Source organism: Schistocerca piceifrons, chromosome 2 (genome assembly GCF_021461385.2).
Source record: "Schistocerca piceifrons isolate TAMUIC-IGC-003096 chromosome 2, iqSchPice1.1, whole genome shotgun sequence".
Lineage (NCBI taxonomy): Eukaryota > Metazoa > Arthropoda > Insecta > Orthoptera > Acrididae > Schistocerca > Schistocerca piceifrons.
In genome coordinates this window covers 176,652,716-176,673,820 of record NC_060139.1, presented here as the reverse complement: position 1 = coordinate 176,673,820, position 21,105 = coordinate 176,652,716, and the positions used below count along the sequence as shown (strand labels likewise).

At 38.5% G+C, this 21,105-nt stretch overlaps 1 protein-coding gene across 1 annotated transcript in view; it reads left to right on the top strand.

Moving 5' to 3' along the window:
* Positions 1-21,105, top strand: part of LOC124775226 (intracellular protein transport protein USO1-like) — a 38,719-nt gene that overhangs the window by 1,330 nt on the left and 16,284 nt on the right. The window contains exons 2-5 of the mRNA XM_047250064.1: positions 9,906-10,702; positions 11,515-12,445; positions 18,344-19,140; positions 19,824-20,879. Coding sequence (XP_047106020.1) covers positions 9,906-10,702; positions 11,515-12,445; positions 18,344-19,140; positions 19,824-20,879 — 3,581 coding nt within the window. The remainder of the gene's footprint in view (positions 1-9,905; positions 10,703-11,514; positions 12,446-18,343; positions 19,141-19,823; positions 20,880-21,105) is intronic.

Here is a 21,105-nt window from a genome sequence, read left to right as displayed (position 1 = left end):
TCAAGAATATAACCTGTGCACTAAAATAAACTCCCCTACACACGTAACAAAAACTAGTGCTACACTTATTGATCCGATCTTTGTAAACACTGACATGCACACCTCAGAAAACTTTAATACCGGCTACAGTGACCACAATGCACAGCTACTTGCCATATGCGGAAGTGTTGATTTGTCTAGCAATGGAAGTGCTATCTACAAGAGAAAATTCAGCATGCAAAATATTGAGCATTTCAAACATATGCTAAGTACCCACTCGTGGAATAAAATCTACAACAGTTACAACACAGATGAAAAGCTGGATAATTTCATGGAAATTTATAGACATTGTTTCGAAATTGCATTTCCAAAAAAGAAAATAATTTGTAAAGGCCCCAGTAAACCCAAAACTTGGATTACATCAGGGATCAAAGTATCATGTAGAAGAAAAAGGGAACTTTTTGCACTATCAAAAACAGATAGCAGCCCTGAATTTGCTCACCACTTCAAAAAATACAAGTTAATTCTGAGTCGTGTAATAAGGGAAGCAAAATTAAGGGAAAATGACAAACTTATTATGGAATCATCAAACAAAGCTAAGACAATGTGGAATACGGTACAGAGACTTACTGGAAAGGTGGAAACACACAAAAATATTGTATTGTCACAGGCGGGCAGCAAGATCACTGATCCAAAATTAATTGCTAACCACTTCAATTCTTACTACACCAATATTGCTCGTGAGTTAGCGAAGGAACAAATGGGAAAAACATCAAACAAAATATTACAGGAAATTTCTGGAAATAGTGTAACAAATACATCCATGTTCCTCCGTCCAATAAGTAGGGAAGAACTGTTAAACAGTATAAAGTCATTAAAAAATAAATATTCAGCCGGAGTTGACGATGTGCCAGACTATATCATAAAAGTATCAGCTGAACAGATACTCGCACCACTGCTAGATATATGCAATTCTTCACTATCAAGTGGTATTTTCCCACAACAGTTAAAAAGTGCAAAAGTTGTACCCCTTTACAAAAAGGGCGATCGGCAGCAGATGGTCAACTATAGGCCTGTGTCACTCCTATCAGGTTTTTCAAAAATCATTGAAAAACTAGTTCTGCTACAACTAACTGATTTCTTTAACAAAAAAAATATGATTTCAGGATGTCAGCATGGCTTCAGGCCTCAGTGCAGTACTGAAACAGCCACTTTTAGCCTCATAAATCGTATTTTAAATTCAGTGGATAGTCACAAAAATGTTTCTGGGATTTTCCTGGATTTAACAAAAGCATTTGATCTAATAGACCATGAAATTCTCCTAAGAAAGTTAGAGTGGTATGGTGTAAGAGGCCTGCCACACGAGTGGCTGAAATCCTACCTAGAAAATCGCTCTCAGATAACAGAGGTAAAACACATGGGAAAAAACGAACTCCAAGCTTATCAATCGAAACCTTCCACATTAACCCACGGTGTACCACAAGGCTCCATTTTAGGTCCCTTTCTCTTCCTAATTTTCATAAACGACTTCCCCCTACACGTTCAACACTCCGAACCAGTGCTATTTGCAGATGACACAAGCATATTAATTGAAGGTGAAAATGAAATGGCTCTAAGTTTAAATGCTAAAGTCACAAGTGAAAATGTCTCAGAGTGGTTTATGAGGAATAAATTACTGATAAACCCTCAAAAAACAGTCGTCTTACACTTCCATACACAACAAAATAAAAACCCATTAAAACCAAACATGTCAATGGAAAACCAAAGAATTAACAGTGTCAGTGAAGCAAAATTTCTTGGCATCTACTTACAAGACAATCTTAAATGGAATTCCCACATCACTTCATTAAATTCTAAACTATCCAAAATGACTTATGCGATGAGGATTATATGGAACAACACAAGTCCTGAAACAGTTAGAGCTGTGTATTACGCTTGCATACACTCCCTATTAAAATATGGCATCATATTCTGGGGAAATTGTCCTCATTGCATAACCACATTTCGGAAACAAAAAAAGATTGTGAGGGTAATGAAAAATGCCAACAGCCGAAAATCATGCAAACCATTCTTTAAAGAACTGGGGATTCTACCCCTACCATGTATCTATATACTAGAAGTTGTAATGTTCCTAAAGAAAAGCATGCTAAAAAATGGAAATGTATTTATTCAAAATAAATCTGTACATGAACACCATACAAGGGCAAATAGTGACATACACAGACATCATTGTTATACCACACTGTGCAAGAAAGGTGTATATCACTCAGGTTCACATTTGTTTAATAAGCTGCTAAGTAATCTAAAGGCCATAAACAAGATCCATAGCTTTAAAAAATCTGTAACATCATATCTCTTGGAAAATTGTTTTTACTCAGTAACACAGTATCTTGAAAAATAAGTTGGTTGTATCAATATAAAAATGTAATGTAACAATATAGCAATATAAAAATGTAACAATTTATAAATGTAATGTATACACCAATGTAACAGTATATTAATGTAATATCATTTTGTCCAACATCTAAGGTATGGTATATGTACCACAAAGATTCAGGACGTAAATAAATAAATAAATAAAAATAAATAAATAAAATCTCAGGAGCTAATGTAGGGATTTTGATACAGTTTTCTCTAACAGGTACACTGATTCATGAGGAAGGTTTGTGCAGTCAAAAAATTCCGAGACTGGTTTTTTTTCTTGGAATATAAGTGAAATCAGTGGCAGCTTTATCTGACAAGTGAAACCAACAGATGTGCTTCCTACCAGTTGGTCGTGAACAAGCAGTATTATCAAATCAAACTCTGGTTTCTTTTTGATACTATTTAATTGGTAAATAAGTAATTTTTTGGGGTCCAGAAGTATGACTTTCTACACAATCATTTGGCTATGTTTTCTTCACTATAAGAAAGCTTTAAAATCCATGTAGGTTAAAGAAAAATTATTTCCGTTGAATTAACAATAAGATTTTGAGACACACTTTGACATCCTGTGAAGCTGTATTGTTAGACTGAATTAAAAAGCATTACAAATCAAACTAAAGCAGTTTGCTTTCTGGGCTCATAAGTGTACACATACACAGGACCAGGAATCAACTCCACATTACAAACAGTTGAGAGCGTTACTGGAAACGATGTTGCAGTGTGGCTAACATCAGCAAACTATCGCAACTTCTCAATAATTATGGATGCTGTTCAAAGCCCACGATCTAAGATATTTCCGAACCAGGGCAAAAACTTGATGTGGTACCCCCCCTCCACCACCCCCCATGAGCATTTGAAATAGGACGTCAAAAATAAAAAGTTTTTCAAAAATATGTTCATTTTGTAGCGCATATATTTCTGAAGAGTTTGATGTATAAAACATATATTTTGGACGAAATGTAAGACATGTTATTCGGTTGTAAGGGTGTCAAAGTGTAGTGCTGCGCCTCTTCCCACAACATTCTTCTGTCGCAGATCCCTGTATTTCGTTCTGTGGAGCTGAAGCGTGGTGCCCCTCCTGGTCCCAGTCGGCCTGTTTGACATCCTAACCCGCTTGAAAAAAAAAGAAAGATAAACAATTAATACCGAGGGGTATTATTTGTGACCGGGAGAATGAGATCTCTTCAGAAAATCTGCATTCTTTATTGCCTATTAGCTAATAACTTTCTCTTTTGTGTGACATAAAATTAAATATAGGAAACATAAAACCAGTAAAGACAAAAGAGACAAGTAAGACAGTTCAAATTTCTTCAGTCCTTATGTCCCAGTATTTTTTTTTCTCTCTAATCTTGCTAAAGCTTCACACGGCGCGCTTTCCTTTCTGTGAAAGAATCTGTTACCTCGTCAAACGTTTTGCTTCACGAAAAATCAAAAAGTCGTTGTCTAATACTGAAAAAGCTGTTGATACGAACAGTACCCAAGACTGTCATGGTTTCTCGATTTGATTACGTCTATTTTGTCACTGTCTGCTAAATAAAACGAAATAGGCCTTTCTAATATTGCAGCAATTGTAACACACGCCAAATAATTTAGGCTGTTTTAGCATAAATGGTCATTTTAATGTACCTCATCTACATAAACAACACGATTGCACACAATTCACGAAATACCAATATCAAACGCCAATTAGGCCTAATTTGGAATCTTCATATTCTTCCATACAATTTGTGTGATGTCCCATTTCTTCGCCTTCCTCGTTCTAACAAACTATCTCGTCAACACTAAGTCTGTAACTAATCCTGCCCTTGTCAAAACTTATTCTCCGGTTATTTTACTAACCCTACCAGTATCACAGGTTCACTTACCCCACGTTTATTCTCCGGTTAGGCGTTATTACGTGTTCGTACCACGCGTTTTCTGCTCTGTTCCCAGAATAGAACTTAAAACGGCTGCTAATTAGGGACTTGTACAACAGGTAGTGAAGCGATTCGGCGAAAATCTTCTGTCAAAATTTCATTCTCTTGGTTACATCGAGAAGATAATATTTAGTCTTTCTTACCAGTTAGTCGTTTATTTCTACTCTGGCAATTTGAGTCTATGGATTCCGTTAATACTTATTACAACGCTGATCATTCGCTCACCCAATCAACCACATAAACAAACAGCAATTGGCACTCACCCGTCCGCGTTCATTTGAAGTGTGCAAGTATTTCAAAAAATGGTTCAAATGGCTCTGAGCACTATGGGACTCAACTTCTTAGTTCATTAGTCCCCTAGAACTTAGAACTAATTAAACCTAACTAACCTAAGGCCATCACACACATCCATGCCCGAGGCAGGATTCGAACCTGCGACCGTAGCGGTCTCGCGGTTCCAGACTGCAGCGCCTAGCGACCGCATGGCCACTTTGGCCGGCTGCAAGTATTTAATTTAGCTAGATGCGACGGGGATTCCCCTGGCAAAGAGACAGAGACATCTCGTACACTATGAAGGCATCCAAAAAATCAAGTTACGATTCCTTCAGAAATCAACTTAGAATATGTTCAAAAATGTTCCAAAACCAACTGGGATGCGTGTCAAAATCATATGAATAATCAATAGAGCACCTTGTGTTGGATGATGGGCGCTTTGTGAAACAAGGTTTTTATCTTCAGGAATATGAATTTGGCGTTTCTGAAATTGCCGCCGGGGCAGGTATCCCGGTTTACCCCCATTAGATACAGGCCTTGCTGTTCTAAGCAAAGTAGACTTTGATTTATGCAGGATTAATCAGAAGTGATATGCTTCACAGTTGCAATAAACAATGTGCCAACGACTGTACTGAGGACAGGAATAGCAAACTTCTATTCAGTGAAGAGTTTGCTAAGTGTAAGAGAGAATGTAATATTACAGTGAAGAAGCTGTGAAGTTAGCCCAGCAAGTACACAGCAGGAACATTACTTGCCATCTTGTTGTGAGAAAATGGAAGTTGTGCCAAAGAAACTAATATAACAATGTTAATTTGAATGTATTTTTCCATCAAAATCTCGAGATTTTAAAAAGCAACTGATATTTTATATGTATATCATAGAAATAGAATCTCAAATTGTTAGATCTGCATTCGCAGCAGAAGTGCATCCAAAAATTATTTCTCTAATGAGATACCCAAGTCATGCTTCTAAATTTTTATTCTTTTATGCTTCCTAGGAACTTTAAATTTTTGAATATTTATACATTTTCTCACTGGCTATTAAAGCCATTAAAATGAAATGTTGTACACGCAATTAACAAATGGTGCAAAATGCTGTGGAACAGATATTTTCTGAATTTTTTCTAAATCAAGGTGCATACTCTATGAATAAATCTGATTTAATTATTTTTCAAGAACTTGGTTCCACTATCAAGAATCAAGGATTTTATCCATCATAGATCATTTTACAATGATATTGGCTTCGTCATACAGGATGTACTAGTACATACAGAATAATAAAATAAACAAGTATCAGTACATTATAGAATACATTTCAAGCATGGCAGTGTATCAGATTACACCAGGATAGCTTCTAAAAGTTAATGCAATAAGCTATACTATAATCTAATATAATAAGTATTGTATTGTTTGTTGTACACACTATGTAATTACACACGGTTAACCACAGCACACAATAATATGTTTAACTACAGACAAATTTTAAATGCTAATATCCTCCTCAGGCATTTAAAAAGAAATCTTTAATGTCACAGAATGGAAGATCTGACAACCAGCTGTACCACTTAATTGAAAAAAAAAAATGTCCATAGACTGAACATGAATTGGCAGTTTATTGAACATTTTGAGTGGGTTTACTTCATGGGAATTTCCTGTTCTTGCTAATCTGTGGCAGCGCAGTATGTTTAAATTACCCTTAGCCCTGGTGTTGTGTTCATGTATTTCTCCTCTGTCAATAAATTCTGAAATATTATTTTGGACATAGAGTACAGACACATAGATGTATAAATTTATAATTGTGAGTATTCTGAGTCTGGAAAAAATGAGGACAACAGTGCTCCTATGACCTCTTTTACATATTATGTGTAAGACTTTTTTTTGTAATTTCAAGATGTCCTTGATGTGAGGGGAGTGCCCCCATATAATCAGACTATATGAAATATGTGGCTGGAATAGCCCAAAGTATGTCACCCTAAGATACTCCAAGTCACTACCTCCCTCAGATTCAAGATGAGGTATGCCACCTGAGAGTGATTCACATGTTCCTCCGAATAGAGTTTTGAGTCAGCGTGAATACCTAAGAGTTTTACCGACTTTTTGCCCACTTAATTTGATGTTCCCATTATAAGTTGTTGGGTTTTATCACGATTGCACAGGAGCTTATTGGCTGCAAACCTACCCAGTGCCTTATCAAGTGTTTCTTTTGTTAGGTTATTCAGATCTGAAATGTTCTGATGTGTGGTAAGTAGTGTTGTATCGTCAGCGTAACACATGGCAGGGTGGGCTATGTTTTTAGGTAAATCATTAATAGCTACAATGAAGAAGAAGGGTCCAAGGATAGACCCTTATGGCACACCTGTGCTGATTTCCATTATGGAAGAATTTACTTTTCTGACTGAAACAAATTGTTTAAAACTCTAGTTTCCCCAGTAGTACATCAACAGGAATGCAATCGAAAGCTTTGCTTAGGTCACGTAAAATCAGTGATACCATGTTATTGTTTTCAAAAGCTGTTAAGGTTTGGTCAGTGATTTCCAGGACAGCCCCTGTTGCGTTTTTCCCCTTTGAAAACCAAACTGATTGCTACATAGGATATTGTGTTTTTCAAAGAAGCTGCTTATTTTTGTGTGTATCAGTGCCTCAAATATCTTTGAGAATGTAGGAACAATGGAGACTGGTGTCTAGCTTTGGGGAAGATGTTTGTATCCTTTTTTATAGACTGGGACAATTTTTGATACCTTAAGTGCATCCAGAAAAACTTCTAATTCTACACATTTATTAAAAAGCAGCAAAATAATATCAGCGTTTATTACATTTTGATTCGTCTGCGTACGAAACTTGAGTATCGAGAAGTGTTTCGTTGTTGTCTATAACTAACGTGACCATACGTCCCGTTTTTGGCGGGACAGTCCAGCTTCCAGGCTGTCCCGTTATCCCCAGCCACAGCAAAAGTGTCCCGCTTTTACAAACAGACCGAACTATAACTGATCAGATGTATCCCCTACCTGCTTATATTCATTACATTCGAAACCGGCTGGTGATAGTGGCAGAGCTGGCGGCGTGAAGAAGAGGGAGCGAGTAAAATGCGACGACAAGACAGATGCTGCCACTGTCACATTGTGCGAGTGCGAACTTGACATGCGGCAACATTTTTTAGTTTTAGTTTGCACTGGAATGTTCGGACACACGTGTACAATCATACAATTCATGTTTGTGGTTTGTAACATTAGAAAAATGCCCAAACTCAAGTCTTTTAACATTACTTTGAAAAATAAGTATCCATTTATAAAACAAAGAAGGGCGTGTAACGGAACTGAAATGATGGTGGGCTGACAGTAATTTGGAGCCCGCGCGTCGGAGACGGGCGCGCTGGTGTGAGACTGCCAGGGAGTGCACCCTGATGCCATCTATTGGCGAAACTGGGAATTAGCGCTGTCTCAGACAATGCGCTAAGCTCTCGGAGTCAAATGTATTCTTTTTCTTGGTAATTATAAGTTATTAGTGTATGATTTAATGTTATAAGACGCTAGTAGTAAATTATTATGACTGGTATGAACTCCAGGGTAATAAATATAAATATTCTTAAATACTAAATAATTTCGGTGAAAAGATGGTAGGGGAACGCCCCCACTCTTGGTGATACAGGCATAGCTAGAGGTAGCTGGAGACACAGGGACTGAACAATGCAATGGCCTGGGGAGTGTTGACGTGATCGGACGTGCGTAACTGTGCTCACGCAAAAGTGATTGTGCAACAGCGAAGAGGCGAATATCGTCGCCGTTTGTGGACTAGAACGCGACGAATGGTTGTCGAAGCCGTCTCTATGCCACTGGGGCTGATTGTAAGAGTTCCTGCGCCCAGATTTTATGGCGGACGTGCAGTAGCTTATACGAGTGCTACAGCTCGTAGTTCCAGCCGCCATTAAGGGCATGAGGCGTGAAGAGCTGCGTTAGCCACAGGCATCTCACCACCAGCACCGACACGTCTACCCAAGGCAAGACTGCTTGAAATTGTTAAGTCGAACTTTGTATACATGTAAAAGGAGAATACCAGTTTTCTTTTGTGCAAGTGCAGAGGACAGAATATAGTAATGAGTAAAATTACGACGCATGTTGTTCATTGTAAAGTGTAGTAACCTGAAACATAGTGTAGTGAAATCAGACTGAGGCCACCATCGCCTCTTTCATTTACAATTCTTTTGGTTGTAGAATACTTTAGCGTTTAAGAATGTAGAAAAGAGCAATGGTCACACCAGAATGAGTCGCCTATTTATAGTTACTTAAATTTTTCTGAGTAACCTTTCAAGTAAAGTCACTTAACTAATTCTATAGCAATTGTCCAAAGAGTAATATCCCAAAATCGTTAAATAAGTTGAAGGGTAGAAGTTTGTTAAATTAAGTTGCTTAAATTGTCTTGGTGGTAATTACCAAGCCAACTCACAGAAATTGAGAGAGTATTTGCTTTGTAGAATCACCTAGAATGATCAGAAATAGTAATATTCAGAATTAAGTTTAAAATTCAACTCAAGCCGTTTCACTTTGAAACGAGCCAAAAAATTGATTTATTCTTTTGCTCCTTCAGAGCTGGCGACCATAGTTATAAGTAATTTCAGGAGGATTCGACGGTAAGTCTGCTGCTCTCGTCGTGCTGATAGGATTACCCACTGCTGTTAGCAGTGGTGATTGGATACATAAGCTCACTACCAAGTTAAGTGGGTCAGGTAGGCAGTGCTACCGTGTGAACTGTAGGGCACTGTAGGCCGTGGATCGAACCCGTTCAATCATCACAGCTCTTTGACAAATAGTCCGGTTAGGAGTGTACTAATCCAATAGGTAAATACTGGCAAGTAACGGTCAAAAATGTATACGCAAGTGAATTTAGCAAGGTCCATGTAGCACCTAGTTAATGTGGTGCAATGGCGAGGGTAGGAGTGGAGTAAAAGTGAGCTGAGCTTGTGGCAGCTGTACTGTCTTCAAAGATTAATAACGTGAATCCACTACTACCTCTTACCATTAGGACTGAGCTATTTACGGTTAAAACACGTAGCAGTAAGCGCAAAGGCGTGACAGCTACAAGTCCGTATCGGTTTTATACATACGGAAGTAGGAAGCGGGTCATTCTGTCGATGGAGGGGGTTAAAACAACCGAGTCAGTTGAGAACATACCCCATTTACTGATGGAAAGATTCGGCGGTTCGGTCGCATGTGGCGACCGTGACAGGACTTACCAAGTTTGTAGAATAATGGCTGCAATAAAAGTGTTTCATATAAACTTGTAGTTTCAAGAAAATTTTAAATTTTAATTTCTGTTGTAGACAAATATACCACAATTGGTAAGTTCAAGACGACAACCTGCAAAGCAGCAAAAGAAAGTCCAATAGTAGGAGTTAAACAAGTAATACTTGGTTTAATCAACATTTCAATTAGGCACGAAATACAGCAGCATAAGATGGAGTCGAATAGTAACAAGCAAGACGAAAACATTACAAGGTCAGACCCAGAATTAGGGACCATAGATACTGTTGTAGGGTTGGAAAATACTATAGATGAATCCACACCCACAAAACAGGAGGAACGGGAAGTGAAACCAAAGGTAGTGAAAAGTGAACCCAATGTATCTGTGGATGCAAGTCACAAGGGAGAGGATATGGAATTAACAAGTTTGTTAAATAGTATGATGGCGCAAATTCGAGAAGGGAATGCTAGTTTGAAAGCAGAAATGGCTAGTCATATATCCCAACTGGATGAAAACCTATCTGGTAAAATAAACGCCAATTTAGATATTTTGAATACGCAAAGCCAACGTATCACAGAGGTAAACAAATCAGTAAATAGCATTAGGGCTGAAATAACAAATGTTCAGAGAAAAGTCACAGAAATAGAGAAAAGATTTGATACCGAAATTCAGAAAATAGAGAAATCAGTGGAACCTTTGGTTAGTAAAAAATTAGAACCGATAATTGAAAGTAAATTACAGGTGATAGTACCAGTGGTAAAGAAAGAGATTGTTAAAGAAACGGCAGCTGATATTGAAACACTGCGCAATGAGATAAAATTGTTAAGTCGGCAAGTTCAGAATCAGACGTTTCTTAACTGTAGTGGTATCCCATTGGTAATGCAAAAATCGGAAATACTGAGTAGGGAGGAAAAATACGATCCTCAAAAGAAACAAGGTGGATGGCATCCAATGGATTTTATAAAAAATTGTGAACGTGTCTTACCAACAGACATGTCGGATAAAGAAAAAATTAATTTAGTAATAGACGCTTTAGCAGGTCATGCTAAACGTTGGGGATTGAATTTGGATATCGACAATTTGAAGTTTACAGACTTCAAAGAAAAGTTCCTTGAGGAATTCTGGGGCACACAACAGAGGGATAGGTTGTGGAGAGAATTCGTTGTCGCCAGAATGCCAGAACATGGGCGTGGGCTCATGAAAGAATACTGTGAAGGATGGTTCAAGCGTTTGGAGTATCTTAAAGATCGTAGATCAGAATCGGAGATAGTGTGGGAGTTGTGGAAAAAGCTACCTGACGATTCAAAGCGTTATGTAGGAGGCACTCATCGAACATTCGATGAATTTTTAGAAAAAATCGAGAATGAAGATAGGTGGCGTGAAACTAGAGAGTTTCGAGGTTTCAGAAATCAGAATGGAATAGTAAAAGGTGGTAGGAATGAACCGCAAATTAGCATGATGAGAGGAAGAGGTCGAGGAGGTAACTCTCAGCGAGGGAGAGGACACTATCAGGGAAACGGGATGCATTATCAAAATCAGGAAAACTAAATACCGCGCAGGTCAAGGGCCTAACGCGCGCGGAAAGAAAGAAATGGCCCAAATATAGGGAAGATCGGAGTAGTCAGTACTATAGTAGGATAGTGCGTCGTTCGCCTGAAGAGCAGTTACATAAACGAAACTTTGCGAAGTATAATGCAGGGATACAAACAGAGGAGAGAGAGCAGGGAGGAATTATTAAGGGAAATGAAGTAGGAAAAGAATATCGGTCGGATGTGAAGGCTCACGTGAATGAAATAAGTACAATTCGAGGTCAGAGTGACGAATTGATGATGGAAGAGTCAGAGAAGGCGTTGTTTGTCGGTAGGGATGGCAACTGTGCAGAGAGGCAGGGGCAAGGTAGGAGTGATGTGACTTATGGTAAAAGGTTCGTACGAATAGTCGACGAATCGCATCGAGAAGTAATTAAAGAGGAAAGGGTGAATAAGAAAAAGGGGCATAGTGCAGAGACGCATGCCGATTCAGAAATTACCTCGTATGCAGAATATGTACATCAGCTCAAAAGCCAGCCAGCACAATTAGAAAGATCTTCCACTCAAGTGATTAATTTGGACCCGAATATGACAGTGTTAGAGAGCCATACCGATTATGATGTGTACCTAGTGACAGCAAGAGTACATGACTGTGATGAAGATTCTTTTAAAGAAATTAGAGAAAGTGTATCTAACCAAGAGAAAGAGTGTTGTGATCCCTGTAGTACTGAAGCATATGAGTTGAGTGAGACTGGAATTCCATTAGTAGGGGAAAATAATGAAAGTAAGAGTGGCGAATGCACTATCCAACAAAGGGAAAGTAGAGAAATGGATTATAATTTGCGAGAATTATTTGAATCCGAAGAAGGTAATATTTCTAAGGAGGAGGAATTATCGTCAGAATCATCAGAAAGCATCCAGGGAGAAAAAGAAGTAGAGGAAGTTTCCGATTCCGCAACCGAGAGTTCAGGCATGACAGATTCGAATGAGAACGAGATGGCATTAAAGAGCCTAGACGAAGGACTATTGGAAAAAGTGGTGAAAGAATTTAGGATGAAAAGGAGAAAGAAACCTCCAGATGGAATGGTCAGTATAAAAACCGGAAAAATAATATGGCAAGACTTGGCGGTGGAAAAGGATTTATTATGGGAAGATAAAGAAAGTATGAAAGAGGACAATAGGATGCAAACAATCCTGCCCATTAATGTATGTGGGTACGATTTATATGTATTGTTGGATACGGGTGCTCAAATAAGTGCTATTTCGCAGGCATTTTTTGAGATGATCAAAGAGCAACGAGGAGTAGTCATGATGCCAGTAACAGGTGTTAAAGTGATAGGGGCGACAGGTAAATGTAGTAAACCTGTTAAACATCAAGTGATGATGGAATTTAAGATAAAAAACAAGCAATTTTCGAATGCATTTTTAGTAGTTCCAGAGCTCAGTGCCGAGATCATTTTAGGCATTGGCTGGTTAATAAAACAGAAAGTAATTATAGATTGTGACAAAGGGATAATAGTTTGTAAAGTTGACAGTGCGGTATTAGAAATACCATTTGAATCATCTAGAGTAATGGAAGAGAACCAGGTGAGATGGGTAGAATTTAGAGATGATCATGATTCAGGAATAGGTCAAAAATTCGATTGGTGTCTGGTGAGGCAGATAGTTGAAGATGGAAATAAGGAGACACTCCTTCGAAATGTAGTGGATAAAACGGAAGGACTATCTGATGCCCAAAGGGAGGATCTATGGCAAATTCTGAAAGAAAATCAGGAAGTATTTTCGGACAAACCGGGATGAGTGATAAATTATGAGTACTGCATGGAGGTAGAGGAGCATGAACCTTTCTTTAAACCACCATATAATGTACCCGTGTCTAAGAAAGAAGCAGTTCAAAAAGAAATTGATAAAATGGTTTCATGTGGGGTCATTGAACGGAGTTCTAGCCCATATAATAACCCACTGGTGATAGTAGGTAAGAAGGATGGAAGTGTACGAATAGTGATAGATGCTCGTACTCTGAATAAAGTAGTGAAGAGAGAGTTGGATCGTCCAGAGAACATAGATAATTTATTGCAGAAGTTTAATGGTGTAAAGTACATGACTAGTTTAGACCTAACTGCAGGATACTGGCAAATCCCATTAAGTGAGGAGTCTAGGAAGTACACGGCATTTTTATTCAATGGCAAATGCTACCATTTCACAGTGGTACCATTTGGCCTAAATACTTCCGTTTCAGTGTTCATTCGGGCTTTAGACAAAATTTTAGGGAGTGAACTTAGTTCGATAATCACGGTTTATGTAGATGATTTGTTAATTGCTACAAGGACATGGGAAGAGCACATGGAGTTATGCGACAGGGTGTTCAAAGCTATAATTAAAGGAGGAATGACACTGAACCTGAAAAAATGCGAGTTTGTGAAGAAAGAAATAAAGTTCTTAGGTCACATAGTAACACCAGAGGGAATTGGAAAGGATCCCGATAAAGTCAAAGCAATAAGAAATTGTCCGGCTCCCAAGAATAAAAAACAACTAAAGTCGTTTATAGGACTTTGTTCCTTTTATCGTAAGTATGTGGATGATCAGGTGTTCAATAGCCCACATCTGAACAACCTACTCAAGAAGAACAGTGTGTATATATGGACTGAGAAATGTGAAACAGCATTCAACCGGCTAAAAGACAATTTGGCTAAAAACATAAAGTTATGGCACCCTGACCTGTGTGAACCATTCCACATGGCAACAGATAGTTCAGATTATGGATTGGGAGTATCCATATTTCAGGAGGTAATGATAGATGGGGAAAAAACTCATAGACAAATAGCATTTGCGAGTAGAACCATGTCTAAGTACGAAAGAAACTATACGGTTTCAGAGAAGGAGGCTTTAGCTATAGTATGGGGTTTTAGGAAATTTCAACTTTTCTTATGGGGGCATAAGACTGTGGTCCATACAGACCACAAAGCTTTAATATTTTTGAAGGACTGCAGATTGTTACATAACAGGTTAACCAGATGGGCGCTGTTTTTACAACAATTTGATATAGAGATCAAGTATGTTAAAGGGAAAGAACATGCAGTACCGGATGCTTTGTCGAGATTACCGGAAGGATGTGAGACACTAGAAAATGTAAAGAATAGGGAAGATGTTTTTGAGGTGAATTACTTAAAAAAAGCGGAAGGAAGAGAAAAAATTAGGGAAATATGTCGGAATATGCGAAGATATCAAAGTGATGATGATGCACTCAAGTCGGTAAAGGTCAAGTTTGACAATCCGGACGCAACTAACATAAGGGCTTCATATAAAATACATAAAGGTGTACTGTATCTTCAAAGATTAAATAATCCAGGGAAGTGGAGAGTATGTTGGCCAGAACAACACACTGAAGTGCTGATAGATTATGTTCACTTGGCATATGGCCATTGTGGTGCACGGAAGTGTACCGATAAGTTAGATGAATGCATTACCTTTAACAACATGGCACGAAGGGTAGCACAGAGGATAAGATCTTGTGATCTATGCCAAAAGGCGAAAGTAACCAATGCAACTAATCAAGGGCCCATGCAATCAATAAAACCTGATGAAGTATTAGAAATAGTAGCAGTAGATATCTTTGGACCATTACCGAAAACCATGGGGGGTTTTGTGTACATATTTGTAGCAGTTGAACTTTTCTCAAAGTATATAAAGCTATATCCCTTGAGAAAAGCTACTGCCAGAGCTGTGTATGATAAAATGGTGTGTGATTATTTTGTGAAAGTAGGGAAGCCAAAGAGAATACTATCAGATAATGGTGTTCAGTTTTGCTCAAAAATGTGGAAGGATGGGATAACTGAGAAACAGGTAGAAGTGGTACATATCTCAGCTTATCACCCATCAAGCAATCCGGCAGAAAGATATATGCGTGAGATAGGTCGGTTATTTAGGACGTACTGCCATAGCAACCACAAGAAGTGGGGTATGTATGTGAGTGAATTCGAAGAAATCATGAATTCATTAACAAACGAGAGCACTGGATTTACTCCAGAAGAAATCCTGAAAAAGACGAGAAGTAAAAGTCTAGTAGAAGACCTACTAGAATTTCCAGATAGAGTTGAATTAGATTATGATAGTAAAAAGAACTTAGTAAAAGACAAGATGAGAAAACAAGCAGATGCGAGAATTCGTCGTCATGACGAAAAAGTAAGGAATCCTAAATTCAAAATAGGTGATCTCGTTCTTGTAAAAACACATGAAAAGTCAAGTGAAATTAATAACGAGATCAGCAAATTTAAATATATATATAATGGACCATTTAAAATAGTGTCCATACCCAATGTGAATGCTTATTATTTAGAGTACCCATTAACAGACAAACGCCTGGGAGTAAGAAACATAGTGGATCTCAAAAGGTATGAGCCACGAATTCTACCAGATTGAAAATAAATATATAAATAAATATTAAAGTAAACCAATATGTAAATAGTTTTGTTTCTTTTGTTCTATGTGAAAGGTAAATGTTCACTAAAATATGTTGCAGTATTCTAATGAAACTTCTAGTTTAAGTAGAGACTAAACAGACTGGGAAAGACTGAGCTTCTAAGAAAGATGTGTAAATAAGTGTTGTGGAAGAGGTAGAAAAGTGAGGAGGTAAAGTGAAAAGGACGGGCTATAAAGTAATAGGCGTATAACGTGTGTTTTACTTGCCTGAGATAAAAGAAGTGTATTTAAAATTTTTGTAAAAAAGATGTTTAAAGTGTACTGTGTTTAGATGTAAGAAAATTGTAAAGAATATATGCAAATCATTTATGTAATGTTTAGCAGGAAAGATAGAAAGAATTGGTGTTTAATTTTAAATAAGTAATATAAGTACCGAGGTGTATCAGTAAGAAAGGGAAAACCCTTGGTAAAAAGCTTAATGAAAATTTCAGATTCATTATAGGAGAGACTTCTTATTGAATTATCACTGTTAGATACTTCAATAAGAAGTGGGGCATGTGTAACGGAACTGAAATGATGGTGGGCTGACAGTAATTTGGAGCCCGCGCGTCGGAGACGGGCGCGCTGGTGTGAGACTGCCAGGGAGTGCACCCTGATGCCATCTATTGGCGAAACTGGGAATTAGCGCTGTCTCAGACAATGCGCTAAGCTCTCGGAGTCAAATGTATTCTTTTTCTTGGTAATTATAAGTTATTAGTGTATGATTTAATGTTATAAGGCGCTAGTAGTAAATTATTATGACTGGTATGAACTCCAGGGTAATAAATATAAATATTCTTAAATACTAAATGATTTCGGTGATAAGATGGTAGGGGAACGCCCCCACTCTTGGTGATACAAGCATAGCTAGAGGTAGCTGGAGACACAGGGACTGAACAATGCAATGGCCTGGGGAGTGTTGACGTGATCGGACGTGCGTAACTGTGCTCACGCAAAAGTGATTGTGCAACAGCGAAGAGGCGAATATCGTCGCCGTTTGTGGACTAGAACGCAACGAATGGTTGTCGAAGCCGTCTCTATGCCACTGGGGCTGATTGTAAGAGTTCCTGCGCCCAGATTTTATGGCGGACGTGCAGTAGCTTATACGAGTGCTACAGCTCGTAGTTCCAGCCGCCATTAAGGGCATGAGGCGTGAAGAGCTGCGTTAGCCACAGGCATCTCACCACCAGCACCGACACGTCTACCCAAGGCAAGACTGCTTGAAACTGTTAAGTCGAACTTTGTATACATGTAAAAGGAGAATACCAGTTTTCTTTTGTGCAAGTGCAGAGGACAGAATATAGTAATGAGTAAAATTACGACGCATGTTGTTCATTGTAAAGTGTAGTAACCTGAAACATAGTGTAGTGAAATCAGACTGAGGCCACCATCGCCTCTTTCATTTACAATTCTTTTGGTTGTAGAATACTTTAGCGTTTAAGAATGTAGAAAAGAGCAATGGTCACACCAGAATGAGTCGCCTATTTATAGTTACTTAAATTTTTCTGAGTAACCTTTCAAGTAAAGTCACTTAACTAATTCTATAGCAATTGTCCAAAGAGTAATATCCCAAAATCGTTAAATAAGTTGAAGGGTAGAAGTTTGTTAAATTAAGTTGCTTAAATTGTCTTGGTGGTAATTACCAAGCCAACTCACAGAAATTGAGAGAGTATTTGCTTTGTAGAATCACCTAGAATGATCAGAAATAGTAATATTCAGAATTAAGTTTAAAATTCAACTCAAGCCGTTTCACTTTGAAACGAGCCAAAAAATTGATTTATTCTTTTGCTCCTTCAGAGCTGGCGACCATAGTTATAAGTAATTTCAGGAGGATTCGACGGTAAGTCTGCTGCTCTCGTCGTGCTGATAGGATTACCCACTGCTGTTAGCAGTGGTGATTGGATACATAAGCTCACTACCAAGTTAAGTGGGTCAGGTAGGCAGTGTTACCGTGTGAACTGTAGGGCACTGTAGGCCGTGGATCGAACCCGTTCAATCATCACAGCTCTTTGAGAAATAGTCCGGTTAGGAGTGTACTAATCCAATAGGTAAATACTGGCGAGTAACGGTCAAAAATGTATACGCAAGTGAATTTAGCAAGGTCCATGTAGCACCTAGTTAATGTGGTGCAATGGCGAGGGTAGGAGTGGAGTAAAAGTGAGCTGAGCTTGTGGCAGCTGTACTGTCTTCAAAGATTAATAACGTGAATCCACTACTACCTCTTACCATTAGGACTGAGCTATTTACGGTTAAAACACGTAGCAGTAAGCGCAAAGGCGTGACAGCTACAAGTCCGTATCGGTTTTATACATACGGAAGTAGGAAGCGGGTCATTCTGTCGATGGAGGGGGTTAAAACAACCGAGTCAGTTGAGAACATACCCCATTTACTGATGGAAAGATTCGGCGGTTCGGTCGCATGTGGCGACCGTGACAGGACTTACCAAGTTTGTAGAATAATGGCTGCAATAAAAGTGTTTCATATAAACTTGTAGTTTCAAGAAAATTTTAAATTTTAATTTCTGTTGTAGACAAATATACCACAATTGGTAAGTTCAAGACGACAACCTGCAAAGCAGCAAAAGAAAGTCCAATAGTAGGAGTTAAACAAGTAATACTTGGTTTAATCAACATTTCAATTAGGCACGAAATACAGCAGCATAAGATGGAGTCGAATAGTAACAAGCAAGACGAAAACATTACAAGGTCAGACCCAGAATTAGGGACCATAGATACTGTTGTAGGGTTGGAAAATACTATAGATGAATCCACACCCACAAAACAGGAGGAACGGGAAGTGAAACCAAAGGTAGTGAAAAGTGAACCCAATGTATCTGTGGATGCAAGTCACAAGGGAGAGGATATGGAATTAACAAGTTTGTTAAATAGTATGATGGCGCAAATTCGAGAAGGGAATGCTAGTTTGAAAGCAGAAATGGCTAGTCATATATCCCAACTGGATGAAAACCTATCTGGTAAAATAAACGCCAATTTAGATATTTTGAATACGCAAAGCCAACGTATCACAGAGGTAAACAAATCAGTAAATAGCATTAGGGCTGAAATAACAAATGTTCAGAGAAAAGTCACAGAAATAGAGAAAAGATTTGATACCGAAATTCAGAAAATAGAGAAATCAGTGGAACCTTTGGTTAGTAAAAAATTAGAACCGATAATTGAAAGTAAATTACAGGTGATAGTACCAGTGGTAAAGAAAGAGATTGTTAAAGAAACGGCAGCTGATATTGAAACACTGCGCAATGAGATAAAATTGTTAAGTCGGCAAGTTCAGAATCAGACGTTTCTTAACTGTAGTGGTATCCCATTGGTAATGCAAAAATCGGAAATACTGAGTAGGGAGGAAAAATACGATCCTCAAAAGAAACAAGGTGGATGGCATCCAATGGATTTTATAAAAAATTGTGAACGTGTCTTACCAACAGACATGTCGGATAAAGAAAAAATTAATTTAGTAATAGACGCTTTAGCAGGTCATGCTAAACGTTGGGGATTGAATTTGGATATCGACAATTTGAAGTTTACAGACTTCAAAGAAAAGTTCCTTGAGGAATTCTGGGGCACACAACAGAGGGATAGGTTGTGGAGAGAATTCGTTGTCGCCAGAATGCCAGAACATGGGCGTGGGCTCATGAAAGAATACTGTGAAGGATGGTTCAAGCGTTTGGAGTATCTTAAAGATCGTAGATCAGAATCGGAGATAGTGTGGGAGTTGTGGAAAAAGCTACCTGACGATTCAAAGCGTTATGTAGGAGGCACTCATCGAACATTCGATGAATTTTTAGAAAAAATCGAGAATGAAGATAGGTGGCGTGAAACTAGAGAGTTTCGAGGTTTCAGAAATCAGAATGGAATAGTAAAAGGTGGTAGGAATGAACCGCAAATTAACATGATGAGAGGAAGAGGTCGAGGAGGTAACTCTCAGCGAGGGAGAGGACACTATCAGGGAAACGGGATGCATTATCAAAATCAGGAAAACTAAATACCGCGCAGGTCAAGGGCCTAACGCGCGCGGAAAGAAAGAAATGGCCCAAATATAGGGAAGATCGGAGTAGTCAGTACTATAGTAGGATAGTGCGTCGTTCGCCTGAAGAGCAGTTACATAAACGAAACTTTGCGAAGTATAATGCAGGGATACAAACAGAGGAGAGAGAGCAGGGAGGAATTATTAAGGGAAATGAAGTAGGAAAAGAATATCGGTCGGATGTGAAGGCTCACGTGAATGAAATAAGTACAATTCGAGGTCAGAGTGACGAATTGATGATGGAAGAGTCAGAGAAGGCGTTGTTTGTCGGTAGGGATGGCAACTGTGCAGAGAGGCAGGGGCAAGGTAGGAGTGATGTGACTTATGGTAAAAGGTTCGTACGAATAGTCGACGAATCGCATCGAGAAGTAATTAAAGAGGAAAGGGTGAATAAGAAAAAGGGGCATAGTGCAGAGACGCATGCCGATTCAGAAATTACCTCGTATGCAGAATATGTACATCAGCTCAAAAGCCAGCCAGCACAATTAGAAAGATCTTCCACTCAAGTGATTAATTTGGACCCGAATATGACAGTGTTAGAGAGCCATACCGATTATGATGTGTACCTAGTGACAGCAAGAGTACATGACTGTGATGAAGATTCTTTTAAAGAAATTAGAGAAAGTGTATCTAACCAAGAGAAAGAGTGTTGTGATCCCTGTAGTACTGAAGCATATGAGTTGAGTGAGACTGGAATTCCATTAGTAGGGGAAAATAATGAAAGTAAGAGTGGCGAATGCACTATCCAACAAAGGGAAAGTAGAGAAATGGATTATAATTTGCGAGAATTATTTGAATCCGAAGAAGGTAATATTTCTAAGGAGGAGGAATTATCGTCAGAATCATCAGAAAGCATCCAGGGAGAAAAAGAAGTAGAGGAAGTTTCCGATTCCGCAACCGAGAGTTCAGGCATGACAGATTCGAATGAGAACGAGATGGCATTAAAGAGCCTAGACGAAGGACTATTGGAAAAAGTGGTGAAAGAATTTAGGATGAAAAGGAGAAAGAAACCTCCAGATGGAATGGTCAGTATAAAAACCGGAAAAATAATATGGCAAGACTTGGCGGTGGAAAAGGATTTATTATGGGAAGATAAAGAAAGTATGAAAGAGGACAATAGGATGCAAACAATCCTGCCCATTAATGTATGTGGGTACGATTTATATGTATTGTTGGATACGGGTGCTCAAATAAGTGCTATTTCGCAGGCATTTTTTGAGATGATCAAAGAGCAACGAGGAGTAGTCATGA